General features: G+C 38.9%; 3 protein-coding genes across 3 annotated transcripts; 2 read left to right on the top strand and 1 right to left on the bottom strand.

Moving 5' to 3' along the window:
* Nucleotides 1-13063: 13063 nt before the first annotated feature.
* Nucleotides 13064-15082, top strand: LOC133743244 (zinc finger protein CONSTANS-LIKE 16). The gene is made up of 2 exons (XM_062171107.1): nucleotides 13064-14239; nucleotides 14591-15082. Exons 1-2 carry the CDS (start codon nucleotides 13184-13186, stop codon nucleotides 14912-14914), a joined length of 1380 nt encoding a protein of 459 aa, XP_062027091.1. The 5' UTR covers nucleotides 13064-13183; the 3' UTR covers nucleotides 14915-15082.
* Nucleotides 15083-16711: 1629 nt separating this feature from the next.
* LOC133743246 (NADH dehydrogenase [ubiquinone] 1 beta subcomplex subunit 10-B) lies at nucleotides 16712-18552 on the bottom strand. Its single transcript, XM_062171108.1, has 3 exons — nucleotides 18202-18552; nucleotides 18060-18112; nucleotides 16712-16998 (listed from the first exon to the last, which is right to left on the bottom strand). The coding sequence occupies exons 1-2, from the start codon at nucleotides 18488-18490 to the stop codon at nucleotides 18069-18071; spliced, it is 333 nt and encodes a 110-aa protein (XP_062027092.1). The 5' UTR covers nucleotides 18491-18552; the 3' UTR covers nucleotides 16712-16998; nucleotides 18060-18068.
* A 601-nt stretch (nucleotides 18553-19153) lies between these two features.
* Nucleotides 19154-19642, top strand: LOC133745020 (B3 domain-containing protein At4g02870-like). Its single transcript, XM_062173023.1, has one exon. The coding sequence runs from the start codon at nucleotides 19154-19156 to the stop codon at nucleotides 19640-19642; it is 489 nt and encodes a 162-aa protein (XP_062029007.1).
* The last annotated feature ends 2109 nt before the right edge of the window (nucleotides 19643-21751 follow it).

Below are 21751 nucleotides of genomic sequence, written 5' to 3'. Positions count from 1 at the left end.
ATTCATTAATTGATTCACCAATCTCCTCTCCAATCATGGACCTAGTTTGGGTTCATTAAATTGGTCATCGGAAGTTTCCGATTGGATTATTGTCAAGTGTCCGATGTGGGCCTTGGATTGTTATGTGATTGGTCAAGTCTCTAATGTGGGACTCGTGACCCGATTTCCAATGTGGAATTGGGTTTGTCAATTAATTCCACGTGCATACCTAGAGCTAGGATGCACGTGAGGGGGCGTGTTGGAGAGGAAAGATCTCACATTGGAAAAGTGACAAAATATCAATGTTCTAAAAAACGGCCTAGGCGGCCGCCTAGGCGCTAGGCGGCAAGGAACCGCTCCGATTTTGGCCTAGGCGTTTCCCTTAGGCACTGGGCTACTAGGCGGCCGCCTAGGCGGGGACTAGGCGGTTCTAGGCGGTCGTAAACCCTAATTTATTCTATATTTTGACTATTTTTATATTTATAATTAATTTTTAGACTTTAAATATTGTTATTTATATTATTATATGTCATAAAAATAATTTAAAATTAAAAAAAAAAAACCGCCTAGGCCCCTAGGCGCTAGTCCCTGGGTCACCGCCCGACTAGCGCCTAGCGTTTTTTAGAACCTTGCAAAATATAATATAACTTATAAGTGGGTGACTCTTACCCAATTGTACCGAGGCATTTTGTGATTAAAACCCAACACCTAACGATAGGGCTGGGATTGGGCCCGGCCCGGGTAAAATTTATAGGGCCCGGACCCGGACTGAAACTTTCGGGCCGGGCCGAAATTACATTTTTTCAGTTTAGGGACCGAGTTGGGCCCGGACCGATTTTTACGGGCCGGGTTTTCGGGCCCAACAAGCTGATTAAGGGAGGAAAAAAAAAAAAACATACAACCTGTCAAAACTTCACATTTTCACAAGATCAGTACCAAATAAATCCACCTGCTAAACAAGTTTCAAATTCCAACATAACAACACCAAATATCCACTTATGAACATGTCAATCTATTCAAGCAAATGATTCAATGATTCATCACAATTCAAGGCAATCCAAATGAATAAATCCACCTGCTGAACAAGTTTCAAATTCCAACATAACAACTCAACAAATCCCAGTAAGTTTCAAATCTTCCAAGTTCCAAATAAACAACCAAACAAGTTCATAATTCGGAAAAAAAAAAAAACAAAGTAAACAAGTTCATAAATAAACAACTAAGCAAGGAGGCAGCTCCTTCACATGGATCCAGCACTCCAGGTCTCCAGCTCCAGCAGCTTCATTTAAGTTCCATCCTAGCAGTGATTCAAAGATGCATATAGCCTTAATGAGCTTGGACAGAAGGATTGTTCCCTGCAATTCAAGAACATGACCAGCAGCAATTCAAAAACGTCACTTGCAGCAATTCACAAACATGACCAGCAATTTAAAAACTTTCAACACTAACCTTGGTCTGCCACAGCAGTTTCTTGCATTTTTTTTTTGAGAAAGCAACTAGCAGAACTATTAAGTTTTAACTGAAATAAAGAATCAATCTCTTCAAAATCAATCAAAACTATTAACAGAAAGTACCAAAATTGGACCTCAATTTTATTACTCAACAAAGCATGAATGAGTAATTGAGTATGACATATGAAAAAATAGAAGTTCAACACAAAAAGTAGAACTGCCATGTGATGTTAACTATTCTAGCCTTCAAGAAAAAGTTTTTCCTTTTAAAGACAAACATATTACCAACACCCACAGAATGGATGAAATACTAGTCCAAACGACATGATCCAAAATTCTAGCACCAAGATCATGAGCCTTGTTTTAACCTCTTAAACTAATCGACCCCCATAATTGAAGCCTATATCTTGATAGGATAAAAGCCTGTTGTTACTCCTGTTGCAAATAATATCTTCATTCTGTTCCTCTATGCTTCATCAATGATCCCATTTCTCCCTCAATTATTGGCTACCACTACGGCACTACCCCAAATAGACAAACCAAACTTCAGATCACTATGCAAACACCCCAAAAAAGAACTCCTATTGACAAATTGCCAAGCACCCAAATCAAAAACTCAATAAAACTGTAAACCCAACTACAATCCCACTAACCCACCACTAATCAAACACAGACAAACACATCCCAACAATCGCATAAGAGAGGTGAGTCGAAGAAGAGGTCGTATCGAACTTTCAGATTCAACATCCCAACAATCAAGTACAAAGAGGTGAGTCGAAGAAGAGGTGGTATCAAACTTACAGTGGGTCGAACCGTCGAAGCAAAGCCGTGGGTAGGCGGCGACACAGTGGATCGGCGATTCTGGGTTAGAGATTAGGGAGAGTGCGAGACTTAGACCGAGAGGCTGAGGGAGTGAGTCGAAGAGAGGCTAAGAGAGTGAGTCGAAGGCTGGGCTGAGAGACAGAGAGAGTGAGACTGAGAGATTTGGCGACGACATGGTCTGAGACTGAGAGAGGGTTTGGGTGAGTCGAAGAGAGGCTGAGGCCTGAGGGTGAGTCGAAGTGTGGGAGAGGCGTTTAGGTTAGGGTTAGATCTTTAGTTGGGATCGTAATCCCCTGCAGCATACATATTGTAAGCCTATTATGCTACCAATAATATACAGACATGTGTCAAAGAACACAACCTTCGGGCCTTCGGGCTTTTTTTTTTTGATTTCTGAGGCCCGGGCCCGGACCGTTTTATATTTATTTCGGGCCGGGCCTTGCAAAACAGGAAAATGAAAAACTAAAGCCCGGACCGTTCGGGCCGGTCCCGGGTCGGTTTCCGGGTTTCCGGGCTAAAATCCCAGCCCTACCTAACGAGTGGTTAAGTTGGGACAGTATCGGTACAATGGTGGGTCACGGGCCACACTTGTCTCTGTTTAACAGAGTATCGATTGTGATTTTCAAGAAGATTAGCAAAAGTCCTCACCACGAGGCATAAAGAATCCCACGACGAGGTTGGTGCTCTCCTCGTCCACAATTGCTTGGAAGAAGTCAGGTCAAGGGACATCCCCGACGACCGCACCCGAACGGTGCTGGCACGCCCACGCAAGAAAAGAGACTGTTGACCAGCTCAAGAAAAACTGTAGCCAAACAGTTATAGCTTTCATCATTTCAAAAGTACGTTCTCAAAAATTTAAAATTGTCTCATCCAAACGCAACCTATATGTTGGGGTAGGACTTGAATGAGGGCTAAAGGATGTAACTACAACCTACACGGTATCAAGTTTGTTTTTTTTTGGGCAAGTTTACAGTATCATTAGTGTTTGTATGAGAAGTAAGCAAGTTATAGTATGTCGGTGTAGGACTGAAATGATAGTCATCAAATGAAACTACAACCTACACAGCGACATGTTTGATATTTATTTGTCTTATTAACTTGACCTCATACCATATTCTGGCAATCTTTCAGACCACCAGTTAATTCTTTTCGCACAATTTTGTATGTCAAAGTTTGTGCAGGGCAACCAGCACAAACTTTGACATGTCGTATTTGGTGTGACGCATTTCTATTGAATGAATGATATTTTTAAATGAATGAATTGTTTGACTGAATTCTTCACTTCAAATTCCATCAAAACAGCTGTCATTTCGAATTTCTTGCAGAAGTTTCTTCTTATTAGTTTCCAAAACAATATCTTTTTCATTTTTAATATTTTGATTTGTTTCAAAATTTCTTAACTTATTACACATTTCATATTCTAAATAGATACAACTAAAAATAATGAAATTTTAATTGATGGAGTTCTAGCTTTCATCATTTCAAAAGTTCTTAAAATTTTTTAAAAGTCTCATCCAAACGCAACCTATATGTTGATGTAGGACTTGAATGATGGCTAAAGGATGCAACTACAATCTACACGGTATCAAGTTTGTTTGTTTTTTGGCAAGTTTACAATATCCATAGTATTTGAATGAGAAGTAAGCAAACTTTTACCAGCTTATGGTACTATATTTTGTTTTCCTTTAGTTATAGTATGTCGGTGTGAGACTCGGATGATGGTTATCGGATGGAACTGTTGAGACCTCAATTTTAGTAATGTTCGACATTTTATTTTGTTTCTTTTGACAAATGTGATATTGGTGCCTATTGCTCATTTTAGACATATAAAAAGCTTATTTGTAGCTAAGTTTTTCAAAGATCGAGTTGATTCTATGATCATTAGTACTGATCTACACTCATGGTGGATAGACTGTTGACCAGCTCAAGAAAAACTGGAGCCAAACAAGTACTAAACTAGACCGGCATAAAGTACGTCTATGACAAGAGGTTGTTCCAACTTATGTTTATTAAATCGGCCTTTACAAGTATCATAGTGTTCGGCCTCTATTGAGTTTATTTGGTATGCTCGGTTCCTCCGTTTGTTTTATTAAGCTCCATATCTTTGTAATAGACATATTATCTATCTCTTTCCTTACTTCGATTTCACTAATGTTTCCTCATTGTGATTCACATATGCAATAAGTTTTAGTGTTTATCTCAAGTTTGTATTATACTTTTTCTATAATAAAATTTTGAAAATTTCTATATACACACTTTTGTTATAAATAAGGGTTTAGGGATACTCATAAACACTTTTTCATAAACAAAGTCATATTTCAAGGCTAGATTAAATGATGAAAAAGGATAACCATATTATGAAAAATATGGGTGCGATACTGAACTTGGAAACACGCACTACCTCATTCTTCTTCTTTGCGTGAAATCATGAACAACCCCGCAGACACTTTTATATATTTTTTTTCCACACTAATGGAACTCTAGAACCTCTTCTCTACATTCAATATTTTATCCTTAGAAATTTAATACTTAAAACCGTACAAATATCAGAAGGATTTGGATCCTCTAAAGTTATTATCCGTGAATTTATGTAAATTTCATAAATCTACACCATCTAGTTTTTTTTTTTTTTTTTAAAGGGGTTTGGAACCCAGCCTTACTGGGAGGCTAAGCCCCACGCCCGAATATTATTGATAATAGAAGGATGACTGTACACCATCTAGTTATTTTAACAATATAGATTAGACCACATTGAATAAATAAGATAGTCAGCTTGAAAACTTGACGGAACTACTCATACTGCCGTTACTTATTGTTCTATCTGCACTTCATATGCAACTTTGTCTTGTCATCGTATATATATGACGAGCTAAGTTTTTCTTCTTCAATTCCTCATATGTGATGAAACCTAGATCTAATGCGGTAACCAAGTCCTTACGTGAGAAACTTTTATTCACCAAATTGCAAATATGGAGTAACATATATAGATCTGATATGCAGTAACTAGGTGAAGTTTTGACCTACTAATCTCAAATTCAGTATTCTTAAATTGAATTAGAGTCCTAAAAGTACATAATCTGCCTCTCCTTTTCAATCCATGGAAGCCCACATAATCTTATTTAATCAATGTGGTCTAATCTAAACCGTTAAAGTAACTAGATGATGTAGATTTTATGAAATTTACATAAATTCGTATCCGTACTTTAGAGAATCCAAATTCGGAACAGCCAGCACTATGTCTAGATGTTTACCAAAGCCATCGAATTGGGGATGCACGGTCTCGGCGAAGACTCTCTAGACTTTCTAATCTTTTACCCTCGCTTTGAAGTTCATTTTTTCAGACTAATCAAGTGCTTGTGAAAATGCTTGCTATTAGTTGACTTTGGTCAATGCTCTGACTACATGCTGCTTGTGCCAGGTTTGATATTCATGGCAAGGGTTGCTATTGGGAAGCAGGTTTGCTTTGGATGTGTTTTTGGGTTCGTCTTGATTCACATGTATGCAAGCTGTGGTCGAATGGATGATGCTCGAAAGGTTTGCAATTCAATTGGGAACAGAAATGTGGTGTCTTGGACAGTCACTACATTCGTTTAAAGACGCGATTGGCAGAGAGTCTTCGGTAAACGGCCGTGTACATACACGGCCCATGTGCAACAACTCTGATTGGTTACACTACGTGGGACCAGATATTTTGGATCAGATGATCAACTTGGATAACGTATCCGACGGCTCAGATTTCACCACATACGCCGTGCACATTCACCCTCCGTGTACTGAAGAATTTTCGCGCGATTGGACTGTTTAGGTTTTTGAGGGAGGGTGAGTGATAAAGTCACAAAAAATAAGGTCTCTTAGGTGGAATTAGAGTTCTCCATTCGAGTATAACGTGCTACCATTATAATAGGCGTCTTAACAAGTCTTATAACTCAACATGTCCATGGAAAAGCCATTAATTAAATGGAGAAGCATTCCTCTGCTAACTACAGCGAATAGTTAGACTTTGACAATTTTTCTAGTACTAGTGTTCTCGTGTATCAGTGCATACGTACTGGAAACCTTCCACCAATTCACCCAAACAGATTCCAACGATGGGCATTTAACCACCACATCAAGACCAAAATCCCATTCTATAAACCGAGCAATAAAAGGCTTTTCAAGCACTTATGATGACTTGAAAAATGCACGAAAGCGAGCTCCGGTTAACCCTACACAACCACTTACACTAAGTACTTCTAAGCCATGGAAATTCTCAAGGAGAGCAACAATGGTAGTGTCAGACACGCTTCAAAGAGGACGCAATTTCAATTTCTTAACAGTTTAAATTGCAGAGATTGCCACACCTCCAACATTAGTGATTTGTAGCCCATAAAAAGACAAATCCAAGCGCTCCAAGCTACACATTTTGCTCAGAAGCTCAACCCCAGTATCAGTGATTCTTGATCCACACCTCTTAAGGACTAATTTCTTTAGAGTTTTTGAAATAGAACCATTTGCCAAAAAAACCAATCCCACATCTGTAATGTTGCAACAGCTTTCCAGCTTCAGTATTCTAAGGGAAGATATACTTTAAGGGCTTTGGTTCGAGATCATGCTATTTTTTCCCAAATACAATTACGTCACGTTATGTATACAATTACGTCAAGTTATGTGCTGACTGTAAAAGTGCAACAACTACTCCGGCATTCCCTACAGATTTTTCTCCGACCAGCGAAACCCTAGACAATTTGGGACAACTATTCCCCAAAGTCAATAGTTCTTTTCGCCCCAAAATACCACGACGATGTCGACTTTCTTGCTCCAAATTCACTTGGATGAACTCGACTTGAGGAAATCTATAGGGTCTGAATTCGAGGTTGGCATCGATGGTAATCTTCCATAATTTGAAATCGACTAAATTGGAGAATTTAGTCAGTACGTACACCAAGGGGAATGTCGCTGTATCGACTGTGAAGTGATGATCGGCTTAGGCTTTCCACTCTTAATCATTGCTTGCAGACCTCGGAGAATGATCTTCTATCTTCTCCGATGGTAAGCTTGTTGAGGATTAATCCAAGTACAGTCGCTCAGCAAAGAAATTTTCCATTCGATGATAACCTTTTTGGTGCGTGCAGCCATTGTTCACCTGATCTTTTGCTAAGCTTTGGCTGTGCGCTGAGATTAAAGAATGATATGGAGGGACCCTTAAACTTTAAAGGCTAAGCATGTTTAGTAATATTATTAATTTTTGAGTTAAATTTTAATTAAAATAATTAAAAAGTTATTTTGGCTAGTCACTTTAGAAATACGTTTGCGTCAGTGCTTTATATTTTTAGCTAGTTTTGAATTTATATTACTTTTTTAAATGAAGATTAAATAGTTTAAACTATACGGGCCCCACACACTGTGTGTGAAAATTGATATATATTTTTTAAAACAACTAGTGGGTAGTTTTTTTTTACAGGAGTTGGTAGTTTTTTGTGGAAGTTTGTGGTTTTTTTTTTCACGTACTTATCTGCTTCTCACTTTTACATTTTTTTTCTTCTTTTTTCTATTTTCTGTTTATTTTATAAATTGACTATTTTACCCCCTATCTGTTTTATGAGTGTTAAAGTTTTTTAATAATCCAGGGTCATTATGGTACATTTTTTCTGTTTCGGCTAACAAAGCCTCTTCTATTAATAATAGTATAGATATATTTATAAATTATATAAAATAACTCAAAATGAATGTTTTAAATTATAAAGAGCTTCATCTTGCTCTCTATATTTATGAGCGAGATAGTTAAAAGTTATAATAGAGAGTCACTTAGGAGTCTGATGCAGCTGCTAAAATATATAAAAAGCTAAACATACTCTCTAAAATAGATAAGGAGCCAAAATAGAGAGTCTGCTAAAGATGCTCATTTTTGAGTCAAATTTTAGCCAAAATAGCTAAAAAGTCATTTTGGCTACCCACTTTAGAAATACGTCTGTATCAGTGCTCTCTATTTTAGCTAATTTTGAGTTTATAATATTTTTCAAATGAAGATTAAATAGTTTAAATGTATTTTTAAATTAAATTAAATAACCCAAAAGGAGTGTTTTAAATTATAGAGCCTCATCTCGCTCTCTATATTTAGGAGCGAGATAGCTAAAAGTTATAATGGAGAGCCACTTAGAGCATCTCCAACAGAGTAGCTAAATTTAATTTTTAGTTATATTTAACTATTTTTGAAGCAAAATTCAACTCCAACAGACTAGTTATAGCTAAGTTAAATTTAACTTTAGCTAAATTGGCTAGCTATATTTAGCTATAGAATCCTACATAGCTAAAGCAAAAGTTATATTTATCTCTCCTCTTTTGTCCACATGTCAGCTTACGATTCGATGAAACATAATATATCACTTACAAATAGCTATCATTGATGGAGCAATATTGTTAAATCAATAGCTATATTTCACAAGTTTAGCTAAATTTAACTAAAAAATAAATTGTACTGTTGGAGATGCTCTAGGAGTCTGGTGCAGCTGCTAAAATATATAAAAAGCTAAACATGCTCTCCAAAATAGCTAAGGAGCCAAAATATAGAGAGTCTGCTAAAAATGCTCTAATACATGCATATACGACATGTAGTTTCCTTTCGTTATTATATATCCACGTGTAGATTTTGTCAAATGTACAATTTCTAAAATTCTGAATTTAATGACAATTATCTGTTAGTTTTTAACTTTTATCAATTAGGTCCTACAAATTTGTTATCAAAACAATTGGTTTTTCGTGTTGTCAAATTATCATTAGCTTATCATAACTTGATGACTCTTTTACTGTTCTCGTTAATCAGATTATTTATTGCCATCAAGCTAATATATACCATGATTGGTCTCAATTATTGTGTTATTGAGCTCTTTATTCAAAACTTGAAAAAGATCTATATGAGAAATATACAATCACAATTAAGTTATAAATCCAACATTGTAAAGGTCATGGGTTCGATTCTCACTAGCATATGTAAGGGTGGGTGGGCTAAGTTTTTTTTTTCTTTTAAATACACACACACAGTCACAATTAAGAAATTGAATAACAAAACACATAAGAAAATTAAGATACAATCAATAAGAAAAGTACACCTTGCTTTACTCCCAATTACTAGTAATCTTGATGTTTCTTTTTGCACCAGAAAATCCATACCTCCTGAATGGATCCACTACAGTAGAATCCAATGACAGACATCCAAGCGCTATGAGTCTCATATCATACTAATTAAAATTTCATAAACTAGTGAGTTGTAACATGATGGTAAGTTATAATTCTAACATTATAAAGGTCATGAGTTCGATTCTCACTAACATATATAAGGGTGGGGTGGGCTCAGGTTTTTTTATTTTTTTTTTTATTTAAATTTTTTTTTTTTTAATTCCATAAACTAGTCAACAAGGTGTTTCAAGCACTTATGCCTTAAAAATGCAAGAATGCCATCTAGGGTAACCTTTTCACAACTCTTTAAATTTAGTATTTTCAAGTTGCGGAAATTTTCAGCAAGGGCCATTTAATTTTAATTTTAATTTTTTTTAAAATTCCATAAACTAGTCAACAAGGTGTTTCAAGCACTTATGCCTTAAAAATGCAAGAATGCCATCTAGGGTAACCATTTCACAACTCTTTAAATACAGTATTTTCAAGTTGCGGAAATTTTCAGCAAGGGCCATCGTGTTCTTAGGTACTAATGAGTATTTAGGAATACTAATACTAATAATACAGAGGGCGAATAAAGCCACAAACACCTTCTTTTTTACTAATTAATTTCGGTGTAACTTGGTCTAAATTGACCTTAATTAAAAGAAAAAAGAGACCTTAATAAAAAAAAAAAAAATTCGACCAAGGTAGTTAACTTGATCTGAATTAACCTTGATATACTTTTCTTATTATTATTATTATTTTAAAAGGGGTTTGGAACCCAGCCTAGCTAGGAGGCTCAGCCCCACGCCCGGTTCCATTTATTGAAATAATATTTTGCAACGGTGGGGACATAAAACCTTAACCCCGTGCTACATTAAAACAATGACAATAATCCTCGTAGAGTACATCCTGAATAATAGCAGGAGTCTCATCTAACCAATCAACACTAGCAAGGTGAGCAAGCCTATGTGCAGCACCATTTGCTTCGCGGTAGATATGCCGAATTCTAACTGATTGAAAAGCAGATAGGTAATCTTTACAATCATCCAAAACTCGACTTATCTCTGAATAATTCACCTCCTTGCTATTGAGAGCAGCAATCAGAATGGCAGAGTCGCTTTCAATATCAATTTTCGTCCAACCTTGGTGTATACCAAGAAGAAGACCAGCTCTACACGCCTCCGCTTCCATATTAATAGCCGAGTGTGCATGCAGAAAAGGCCTTCCTTGAGGGGAATACATCTCTTTTGATTCTCTTTTTGATTTTCTCATAATAGATCCTAGCAATCGTGACCCAAAATTTTGAATTATCCCCTTCCCACTTAGAGGTTACAGGTGTCAAAACGTAACTCGACACCAACCATTTGCTAGATATCAAGCCATCATCGTCAAATTGACAACAACAATTGTACTGAGATTCTCGTCGTTCTTGGACGTTTGATGTGTGTCCATACATACGTATTGATGATAAGCATGGTGGTACAGATGTGTCAAAACGGCAAAACCCATCACTAGCCTCTTCATCCTCATCAAAATACTACCATCTATTTTTCATGAAGAGTACTATAGCAAAAGTACGTTGGCTCTGTTATGGGTTTTGATCAATAGTCTGATGGGAAATTCTTCTTGGCCTGATTCCCATTAGTCCATTACAAGCTTATCTTGTGTATTCCATCTCAGAGAAGCAGTAATCTAGATTTATTATAGTTTCATTTCTTGTTTTGAAGTGTGGAGATAGTGTCTCTAATATATGTGGGTGTGTGTGAGACTTATTAATCAAGGAAGAAGAGGTCAAATAAATCAACAAGTTGGCGTTAAGGATGGTGGGGGAAAGTAGTGACAGAAGATATATATGGATGCAATTTAGCAGCAATATATGACAGTGATTTAGAGTTGCCACAAGGCAATGATGAGGTGTTATTAGTGGTTTGAATCAATAACTAGTAGTTGGTGAATGATTGCTTTCTTTCGGAGTTACCAAAAGCCAAACAATATTTGGGGTGGTGGTGGAGCCAAAATTACGTATTAGATTGCCATTGGATCATCAACCCTAGTTTTTCTCATGTTAAATTGTATATTGTTCTCCTTGATTTTTGAATTTCTATATCGAGAGAGGGTAGGAAATGTTGGATGATCGATAATTTTTAAAGAAGTATTTCATAAGTTAAGATTTCTTGCCCGTCTCCACTTTAATAAATTTCTAGTTTCACTACTAATACTACCTAAATGTATTGAAAGTTCTATTCCCTTAGATGTATAGATTTGCCTCATGCGTGATTCTTGAATTTTTATATCTAGTGTAGATGGTGTTTGATGAAATTACTCAAATAAGCATTTCGTAAGTTCACACTTTATGCCGGCCTCTACTTTGACAAATTTCTAGTTTTGTCACTAATAATTGTTCCTATTTAGATGTATTATGATTTGTTTCGCCTTTTATAGTGTGTGACCTGTTATTCAAGGAGAAAATTAGGTGAAGTACTACGGATGGTGGGGAGTAACACAAGATATATATGGATACCAATTAGGAGCAATGACAGTCAATTAGTGGTCTGAATCAATCATAAATCACTAGTTTGAAAGTGAATGATCGATTGCCTTTAGGCTGGGGAAACTTAACAGGAGCCAAAGTTTTGTATCAGATTGGCAATGGGTCAATTTAGTGACTTTACCCAGTTAAGTTTAGTTTTCCTCCCATCTGAACCTTGATGAAAATTGAACGTATATCTCATGCCTCATTGATTTTTTTTTTTTTACACAATATAGAATGTGCTTGATGAAATACCTCAAAGACATGCGATGTATTTCAGAAGTTATGTTCTGCCGGCCTCTATTTTAACAAATTTCTAACTCAGCCACTTGACCAGACAGGATGCTGCCCATCTGAATCGGATGCTGCTATCTTCTGCCGGTCTGGCACTAGCTGCAGAGGCTAGTAGAAGCTAGGTACCAATAGAAGCTCTCTTAATTACGTTAAACAGATATTTTCCATATTTACTATCTAGGCGTGGATTGCAGTTATGTTCTTATGATTCAAATTCGTTTACAAGTTTTAACAGAACTAACGACTTTATCTGAATTCACCAGGGCCACATCTGGAGCAGAATGCACTCATGCAGTGGGTGAGAGTCAGAGAGATGAAAACCACTAGTGGAGCTGAAAGAAACCAAAGCCATGGAGGGGACCAAAAACAAGAAGCTTTAAAGGTCTAGTAGGAAATTATTAAATTTCCAAAACAAACCAACAAAAGGGTCTTTCTCAATTTCCTACACATTCTAGTCTCCAATCCCCACCAACACATATATATACACGCACAAAATAGTGAAAATACACAGAGACCAATCCCAGTCTAGCTTATGGTCCACATGGCATGCATGGATCCCCCATTAGACTTGTAGCCAATGAGAATTCAGAGAATAAGATGGAGTTCAGAGGCTTAGCCAATGAGGGATGAAATTATAACACCTCATGGGTCCCAAGAAGCTCGTCGACATCTTTTTTCCTGTAGCTAAAAACCAGAAACAACCGCAGTGGGGCTTATGGTAGACTGAGGAAAGAGTAAAACCGCTGCTGCATGGTGCGGGTCTCAGACTCTCTTAGCCTCACTCACACCGATCACTCTCAGACCATAACCCCACACAAAATAATTGAACCGTTTGGGCCCCTAAATAAATATGTGAAGCCACCTCAATATTCCTTTGCATTTCATCCAACACTAAACTTTAGCTCAGTTACTTTTACTCTCTGCAATATATTGCGTCATTCCATCGAAAATCTTCAGCTGTTTCAGCTGCGCTATGATCACCGAAAAGAAAGCTGCTAATGCCATGGGAGGCAACAGTTTGCGAGCCTGCGACAGCTGTCTAGTGAAGCGGGCACGGTGGTTTTGCGGCGCAGATGATGCTTTTCTTTGTCAGAGATGTGATGCTTCTGTACACTCGGCTAACCTCTTAGCCAGCAGACACGAGAGGGTTCGTCTCAAGTCTGCATCTCACAAGCTCGGTGATCACTTGGCAATTGAGCCTCCGGTGCCAACTTGGCAGCAGGGGGTCAAGCGCAAGGCACGGACTCCCCGTGGCCATGGGAATCATAACAAGAGTGGCAAAGATGAAGCTGGGAAGGTTCTAGGGCAGTCTATGCCTTTTGTGCCGGAGATTGGGAGCGAAGAAGTTGACTATTGTTGCCTAGAGGATGATCATGAGAGTGAAGATCTTGAGCAGCTGCTTTATAGGGTCCCCATATTCGACCCTTTTGAAGCTGAGCTTTGCAATAACATGACAAATATTGATCATCATGAGGTCAAAATGGGAAATGGTCATGAAGATTATGGAGCTCGGACTAGTAGTCCGAGCGACGAGTTGGATAATTTGCAAGGGCTAATTCTACCTTCGGATATGGAGCTCGCAGAGTTTGCTGCTGATGTTGAGAACATGCTTGGGAAGGGACTTGATGAGGACTGCAGTGACATCAAGGGTTTGGGACTACTGGATGGGACCAAAGAAGAAGAGGACCATGGTATGGATGTTTGTATTTGCATTGAAGAGAGGAAGCTAGTGAAGATTGAAGAGGAGGAGGATCAAGGAATGGAATGTGAATTCAATCCTTCGGTGCTGGATTGGAACTTGGATTATGATGATGAGTCAGCTGCGGTGTTGCTTGGGGGAAGTACTAGTACTGATCAGAAGGAGGAGGAGAAGGTAGCAGTGCTCATGGAGGCCGAGAAGAAGAGGAAGAAGATATGTTTGAGGCTGAATCATGAGGCAGTCATTAGTGCCTGGGCAAGCCGAGGCTCTCCATGGACCACCGGAGTTAAGCCGGAGCTCAATCCCGACGATGGCTGGCCCGACTGCATGGTAATAATCAATATTAATCTCCTTGTCTCTATTTTGTTGTCTTACTATCATTTTGTGCTACAGAACAAAATGTTCTCGTTCAATCACTCAGGTGATACATGTTCATGTAGTGCATGTGATTTCTAGTAAAAAACAAATCATGTGCTTGAATGTGTGTCAGTACATATGTATCGTTTTAGAACTAACAAGTTTCTAACGTCACAATACGAAGCAAAATTGCATAGAACCTTAATCATTACACTTTTACAGTCTCAAATTATCTGCTGATTTTAATGATTTGGCTAATATTGTTACACATTTTTAAGGGTGCAGGATGTGATTAACTTGGTTATAAACTTAAATATATTGCAGGGCATATGGGGCACAGATCAGATTATGAATTTGCAAGGATACGGAGATGGTAGTGCAGCAGGGTGCAGGATGGGAATGAGAGGCGATAATGAGCAGCGGCCGGGAAGAGAAGCAAGAGTATCGAGGTACAGAGAGAAGCGGAGGACACGATTGTTTTCGAAGAAGATTAGATACGAAGTAAGGAAGCTCAACGCGGAGAAGAGGCCTAGAATGAAAGGTCGATTCGTTAAGAGAACCTCCTTCCAGATGGGGATGGGGAGTAGTTCTACTACTAATACTTCTACTGCACCTCACTACCAGCAGCACCAGCACCTCAAAAAATAACAGTACTGTACTGAGGAGTACGGACAGATCATGATCAACTCCCAATTTCGCTTGTTTTGTGGCAAAATTGGTCTGACTAATTAATTGATGTATGCATGCATATGGCCCATATATCATATATCATATATGGCCTGCTTTACAATAAATGAAGTATATAACTTGGTAGCTTGCCTTACCTCTTCTATCATGCCTCTCTCACAATACTCATAACTAGTTCTCGGAAGTTCGAAGCAGGTACTGTGTAAAAAAAGCCGAAGTTCTTGAACATAAAAAGATCAAGTGCAGTATCTTCAACATAGCTAACAATTGTATCAGCAATCAGTTTCAGCCAGAAGGGTCGATTCAATTTAGTGGTGCTCCTAAATCCTTATGAATGTATTCATGAAATGCAGTTGTTTTAAGGCCAAGGTGTTCCAGCAACCTGGGGATTCGCTTCTTTTAATTTGTGGGCAATGGCAGTCTGTGCATACCAAAGGAGCGAGTAACGTACTCATCTGTTTCATACTTTTTTCTTTTTTTTTTCTGGGGTGAGGGGTGAAAATGTTGGTTAGATTCTATCAGAGAGACTCAATTGAGGAGAGTGCAAACAAGCTACATATATGCATTAACTAATTGCTTCAAAAGACCGAGTCAAGTGATTTAGAGAAGCAAAACAAAGTTGGGGTGTGATATCTGAGAAGATAGAAATATTGAGGAAAGACTACTGACCAACAAATGAATAACTTTGCCGACAAATATCAAAGCTGTCTTCTTTAATAAAAAAATAATAACAGTAATTTGCGAGACCTATAAAGACTCTGATTTCGGTGCCTAAATAATGTGTCATCAATTGCTTTGGAGTAGAAAGTATTCGTCGGAAAAAGTGTTCTGAAATTGCCTCCGTCAAATGTTCTCTTTTTATTCAAATCAATGCAAGAAATTGCATTCAAGCGGAATGGTAATGTAACTAGTATTGCAGTACAACCAAGAGCCATAGGCCTACTTCTAACACAAAGACAGATCAGCCGACCTGTGCATACCTTTCTAGAAATTTAACAAAACAATGGAGTCAACAACTCTCCAGTTCACCAATGAGGCCACAAAGAAAGCCACAAATCGACAACAGGCCATATGAAATGGTTAGAACCAACGCGTGCACCAACTGAGTCATAGCTCAGAGTCTCAGACCCAAGGAAGAACGCTCCACCCATCTTCGCCTCTCGACTAGTGAATACACATGACAAAATAGGCGTTGGTGTGTTGCCGTGAGGAACGCATAAAGACCAAAGTGGGATATTAATGATATGGAAGAACCTTAATGAAACGAAGCATCACTCATGAGCCAAGTCTCGAGATATTTTCTGGGAGATATGTTCTCATTACTATAGTCAGGAAGAGAAGGTTTTGCCAAAATATCTTGCAAGGTTCAGAACTTTGCCGTTCTCAATCAGTCAGTTGTATAGTATCCTGTATCCATCATCGGTCATCAAGATTCAAGAACATGAACCAGGATCCATGCAAGAGCAAAAGTACATAGACGTGAGATATTTATAGCAATCTTCCACATAAAAAGTCCTTCTCCTACAGATGCATGTAGAAGTTGATACGGAAAAAACAAAGCCAGCGCAAGCTTCAGTGACAACTCATTAGTTCATTCTTATCATCCCTTCATAGTAATATTCCAAAATGGCAAAACGGGAATAAGATGCAAAAGAAAACCCATGGATTACCAAAATATAACATACGCATTACTTCTAATGAAAACTGGGAAAGTTACTGATTCTCGTGGTCACTGTATCATTGTAAGAGATTTATCCATCTTTCAAACATCATCAAAGATGAGAGAATTTTATTTTATTTTGTCTGGGCATAGCTCGAGCCATATCTCTTTCAATATCTGGAAGCTAACAAGCAAGATAATCTACAGAAAAGCCAAAGCCCAACATCTGAACTTTAGCTGTGACAAGAAAGAAAAACGAAACAACCATTCTTCACAGGGTCTAGTTAAGACAGATCAAGAGAACAACAACAGTGCACCAAATAATGTATGTGATCCCCAACTTCCCTCCAATTTAAGCTCTACTCTGCAGGCCAAACTTATTCACCTGCATGAAGGAAACATGAAAAAGATCACCAACTCCCTCCAGTCAAGTGAATATGTATCATCTGATCCAGACAAATTATACATATCATGCCAAGCAAAATATTCAAAGTCATTTCAAGAATGTTCAAATTTCAGATTGCAGAGATGCCGACATGACTGAGCACAAAACTCCCAACACTGATCAACAAATTCAATGCACATGTAATAGATTGAATAAAACAAAATTGAAGAAAATTCCAGTAAACCTCAACACTGACAGTAACCTTAACTATGTGTTTAATTTCTGTCGCATAAAACTCAAAGTTGGCAACTCCTTTGGAACTATGCTCGACCTACCAAATATAAGATTATCAAAATTGCAATCTGAAGACTTTCAACTTTCTGAGACTGTTCTATGAACCATCCAAAAGCTTTGATGCAAAATCAAACAAGACATGCACAACGCATCAGTATACTATATTTCATATTTCAACTAATATAACAGTACAGAACAGTCCCTCAATAATGGAAAAGCAGTAGTAAACCTCCAAAATTCTACCCCTTGTCATTAAGCTCCAGTATAATGGTGTAATTTTCTGATTCAAATTAAATATAAGTCGCAAAAACTTATCTCAATTGGTTTCACCATTCAATCAATTATCCTCTTAAATTAAACTGATCTAGCATTCAGTCCATCTGGAAGCCTGTCTGGATCATACCTACACAACTAGCAGTGAATTGCAAAAATAAAAAAGTGTCTTTCAGACATTGGTGGAATGGGGTTGGTCCCTTGTGTTTCTTTATCAGCGCATTTCACAAGAGTGGTCTGTGATTACTTATCCATGTTTATAGCTCACAGATTATCATTGCCTGGAAAGGACTAAACATTGAATATAACCACACCATTCTAAGCTTAACCAAATTGAAACCTCAAGCATTGCTTCACAACGAAACTAACAACGAAATTGAAACAAACGAAGCAACATAACCATTCCTTCACTCTAACAAGAAAATAACCAAGAAATTCAAAACAATTTCAATTACATTATCAAATTCAGAGCTTCAAAGCAACAAAGAGAGTACCTTAAACGATCACTCCGACTCCTCCGCCTCCGCCTTCACCTCCAGCTTGGGGCCTGAGAAATAACCAAAATTAAATTTCAAAAAAAAAAAAAAAAAAAAAAAATTCACTGAGAGAGAGGTAACGTTAGGGTGTGAGGCGGACCATGGAACTCGTAGGGGCGGTGGTCCTTGCCCCAACCGATGCCGCGCGTGGACTCGAGGTACTGGTCGCGGAGGAGGCGGCACTTCTGGAGGTGGTTGATGCCTTCGACGCGGTAGCACCAGCGGAGCTTGTCCCGGAGAATCTTGGCCTTCTCTATTTGGATCCACTTCTCTCGGACGATGTGCTCCCTCATCTCCAGCATCGCCACCGGGTCCTTGTACGGATTCGCCGGATCGAAGTCATCCGGCGGCGACTCGTCGAAGTCCGCCACTCCCTTCTTCCTTCCCATTCTCTCTCTCTCTCTCTCTTCGCTTCTGTTGTGACTTGTGATCTTGTTGCAGCTGTAGCTACTACATCTGGTTTGGGTCATACTTTAAGTTTCTTTGGGCCGTTTTGTTTGGGCCTCAGGCTCAAATTTTTCATAGTTTTGCTTTTGACGGGAAAACTTTATTGTCAAAATGCCTGCTCATAGACACTTTAATTTGGACTCAGATCCAATTTTTTATATATATATTTTTTTTCTTTAAGAAATTAAAATTTCTATCCCGAGTACAAAGTGTAGTAAGATTGGTCGAGCGGTCATAGTATGAAACCTCATGTCTAGCATTCGAGTCTTAACTCCTACCAGTTTGTAACCAGCAGGTTTGAGGGGTGTTCGAGTTCGTGCACCTGCATCGAGAGATTAGCCTGATTTTGCTGAGATATCATTCGTGGACCTCGGTCCGAATACTAACTCGCTAACGTAACACACCCGTGATTAAAAAAAATAATAATAATAATTAAAAATTGGGATTCCGCGTTCCATTCCTAAATGTTTAGGAAACTAAAACCTTTACTAACCCTTCACGGATTAGGCAAACCATACTTTATAAATAGGAGCTCAGCTCTCATTCTTCATTCATTTTCCACAAAATCATAATCCCTTTTCTCATTCTGAGATAGCTCTGTAGCAATGGAAGTTGCAAAGGCTGAAACACCAACACCATCGACGTTCTTCGAAGCTGCCACTAAAAAGAGAAAAGCGACGGAAGAACTGGACGCCGATCATGATGCAAGGCTGCGATGGAAATTTGCTAAGGAGCTGAGGCTCTGTGACGCTTGGTACATGAAAAGGCTCAACGGCAGTGATGTTAGCAAAAGCCGGAAAAATCTGGCGGTGAGCAAGAGCTGGGTGGTTGAGCAGGTCTTGCCTTTCTTCGCCGCTAGCGCTGCCGCGAGAGTCGAGCGTGGTGAGAGTGAGAGAGTTATTGTTCACGACTGTGAGCAAGACTCACTCCATGTGTTGTATTTGAAGAAGCTGAAAACGGGGAGGTTCGTCTTTGTTGGGAGGTGGAAAGATGACTTTGTGATTAGGAGAAATTTGAAGAAGGGCGATGAAATTGGTCTGTGTTGGCACGGAGACAAATCCATGTTCAGTTTTACTGCTTTTTATCGGAACTAGCTAGGTTCTTTTTGTTGTATATTGATGTTGAATAGAAAGTGAAATTCTAGCTTTATATAATTTTTTTGAAATAGAAAGTACTGAAATTCTAGATTATATAATAGGAATAAGGAATGGATGAGTTCTGTAATTGTGGTCAAATTTGGATCTTCCTAGTCTACAACACATTTTTTTTTTTTTTTAAAGGGGCTGGTGCGGCTGCCCTTAAACCTTGATTAATGAAATTGCAGAATATAAGGGGGGGACGTAAAGCCTAAACCCCATATTACAATAAGCATAAAGAGATAATCCTGAAACAATACCAAGACTCTCTATAAAATCTATGTATTCTAACAAGCACTAATTAGCAAAGAGTGCACAAATGAATACTCTATTTGCTTTGACATAGCGGTGACATACCGGAAAGATAACTCTATTACGAAGAAGCATTATTACGAATAGCACAGCTTTCCCACTATGTTGCCGCACGGAAATAAATCTGGCGACACTCAATTTCATCCTGCCACTAGGAGGTTGCGTCCATTTGATCAAGCAAATAGCTCGCCGCCTCGCTAGGCCAGACAAGGCACACTGAGTGTGCATACCGGGACAAAGCCCACGTCGCCCTATCCAAAAGTGGTAGGGACTTATTGCTGGCATAAAGCCACGTCGTACCAAAAGTAAATAAAACAAAGCAATAAAAAAAATTAGGTCAAGGGTGAAAGCCCAGACCAACAAAGCTGGGTCAAGGGTCAAATCCCAAGCCCAAAGATCATCAGGCCCAAGCTTCAGTAAACGGTTGCAGAGCCCAACACATTGCACCCATCCTACTGGCACCGGACCACCACCAGCCACGTCGCCGTCACCTATCGCCCGCCATCTCGCCATGTCGCCGTCCCCAACTGCCCGCCTACTCGCCACACCGCCCTTCCTTAGGTCGGAACCAAAGCACCCAAACCAGATCGGGATCAACCGATCCGATCTCAACCCAGTGGATCTCGGCGCTGCTCCCACACGATTGTCACCATTCGGCGACCTCCGAGCTCGTGTCAACACTTCGAACCACCGAGCAGATCCTCCGTGCTCCTCCCAAGGCGAAGACGACAGCGGCTCAGCCATTCTGCCATCTTCCCACCTCTGCCCTTCTCCGTCAAACCCTACAGGCTCTCCGGTATGCAATGCCAGCGCTCCGCAACCTCTACTCCAACTGGACCACCCTTCACCGGACACAAGGTCCCATCTGTCCCGTCCGGCGACAACGCTGGGAGGGCGCGCCGCCGGACAGGGAGAACTCCCACTCAGCGTTTCTCTTTTCTTCAGCTAGGGTTTCTCCGCAATGCAGACCTCCCCGTAAAAATAAAAATAAAAATGTGATGTTCCAATAAAATGTTGATAGAAATTTCATGTTCAAATTTTATTCCCTACTAAAACAATACGACCAAATTGATAATTCATCACCGACTTAGTAAAAGTTATGACAACAGTTTCACCATGTTCAATCATAACTATTTTACTAAAATATAAATTATTTTTACATGTCATGTCGACAAACTCCTTATTATGGTGTCTTCTAATTGCCATTGTTTATGAATGGTATTTGGTGGAACTAAATAGTATTCTCTAATAAAATTGAAATTTCGTACTGTCTTTTCAATTTGGAGGTACATTTTTGAAGTTCATAACATAAAAATAACAAATTCAATGTCCATGTGAAACATTTTCAAGAATTAAATCACATTTTCTACTCGATCCGAAAGCGAAATTACTTATAACATAGACCGACATATAGAATCTTCGACCAAGTTCAAAATCACCAAAAGTTTAGATATTAAAATGTTTCAGAAAGGTTGTTGAAGTCTCGAAGATGCCTAGTTTGTTACAACTTGCGATGACTTTTGGTTCGGAGCCTTGACCCGATACATTCGGGTCATGGATAGTGACCACTTTCAAGTTCCCACCAATCATTGACCACCGAAGATAGCAGGAGCACACAGAAGATGGACCGTCAACGTCGGGTCGAGGACACGTGGCAGTTACCCACGTAAAGGATCGAGACGTAGAGCTGAGAGAGTTGTGCTCCTACTTTCAAGGGCTGGTGACTGGTCCTCAACTCGCATTGAACATCAATGG

Source organism: Rosa rugosa, chromosome 4, assembly GCF_958449725.1.
Source record: "Rosa rugosa chromosome 4, drRosRugo1.1, whole genome shotgun sequence".
In the NCBI taxonomy this organism is placed as follows: Eukaryota; Viridiplantae; Streptophyta; class Magnoliopsida; order Rosales; family Rosaceae; genus Rosa; species Rosa rugosa.
The sequence above is the reverse complement of the archived record's forward strand: the minus strand, read 5'-3'. Positions and strand labels throughout refer to the sequence as shown.

Bases quoted from the DNA above. Each gene is read 5' to 3' on its own strand.
- LOC133743244 (XM_062171107.1), top strand. From the start codon at position 13,184: ATGATCACCGAAAAGAAAGCTGCTAATGCCATGGGAGGCAACAGTTTG. The intron at 14,240-14,590 runs GTAATAATCAAT...AATATATTGCAG, and splicing joins ATGGCTGGCCCGACTGCATG to GGCATATGGGGCACAGATCA.
- LOC133745020 (XM_062173023.1), top strand. From the start codon at position 19,154: ATGGAAGTTGCAAAGGCTGAAACACCAACACCATCGACGTTCTTCGAA.
- LOC133743246 (XM_062171108.1), bottom strand. From the start codon at position 18,490: ATGGGAAGGAAGAAGGGAGTGGCGGACTTCGACGAGTCGCCGCCGGAT. The intron at 18,113-18,201 runs GTCCGCCTCACA...GTTATTTCTCAG, and splicing joins CCGCCCCTACGAGTTCCATG to GCCCCAAGCTGGAGGTGAAG.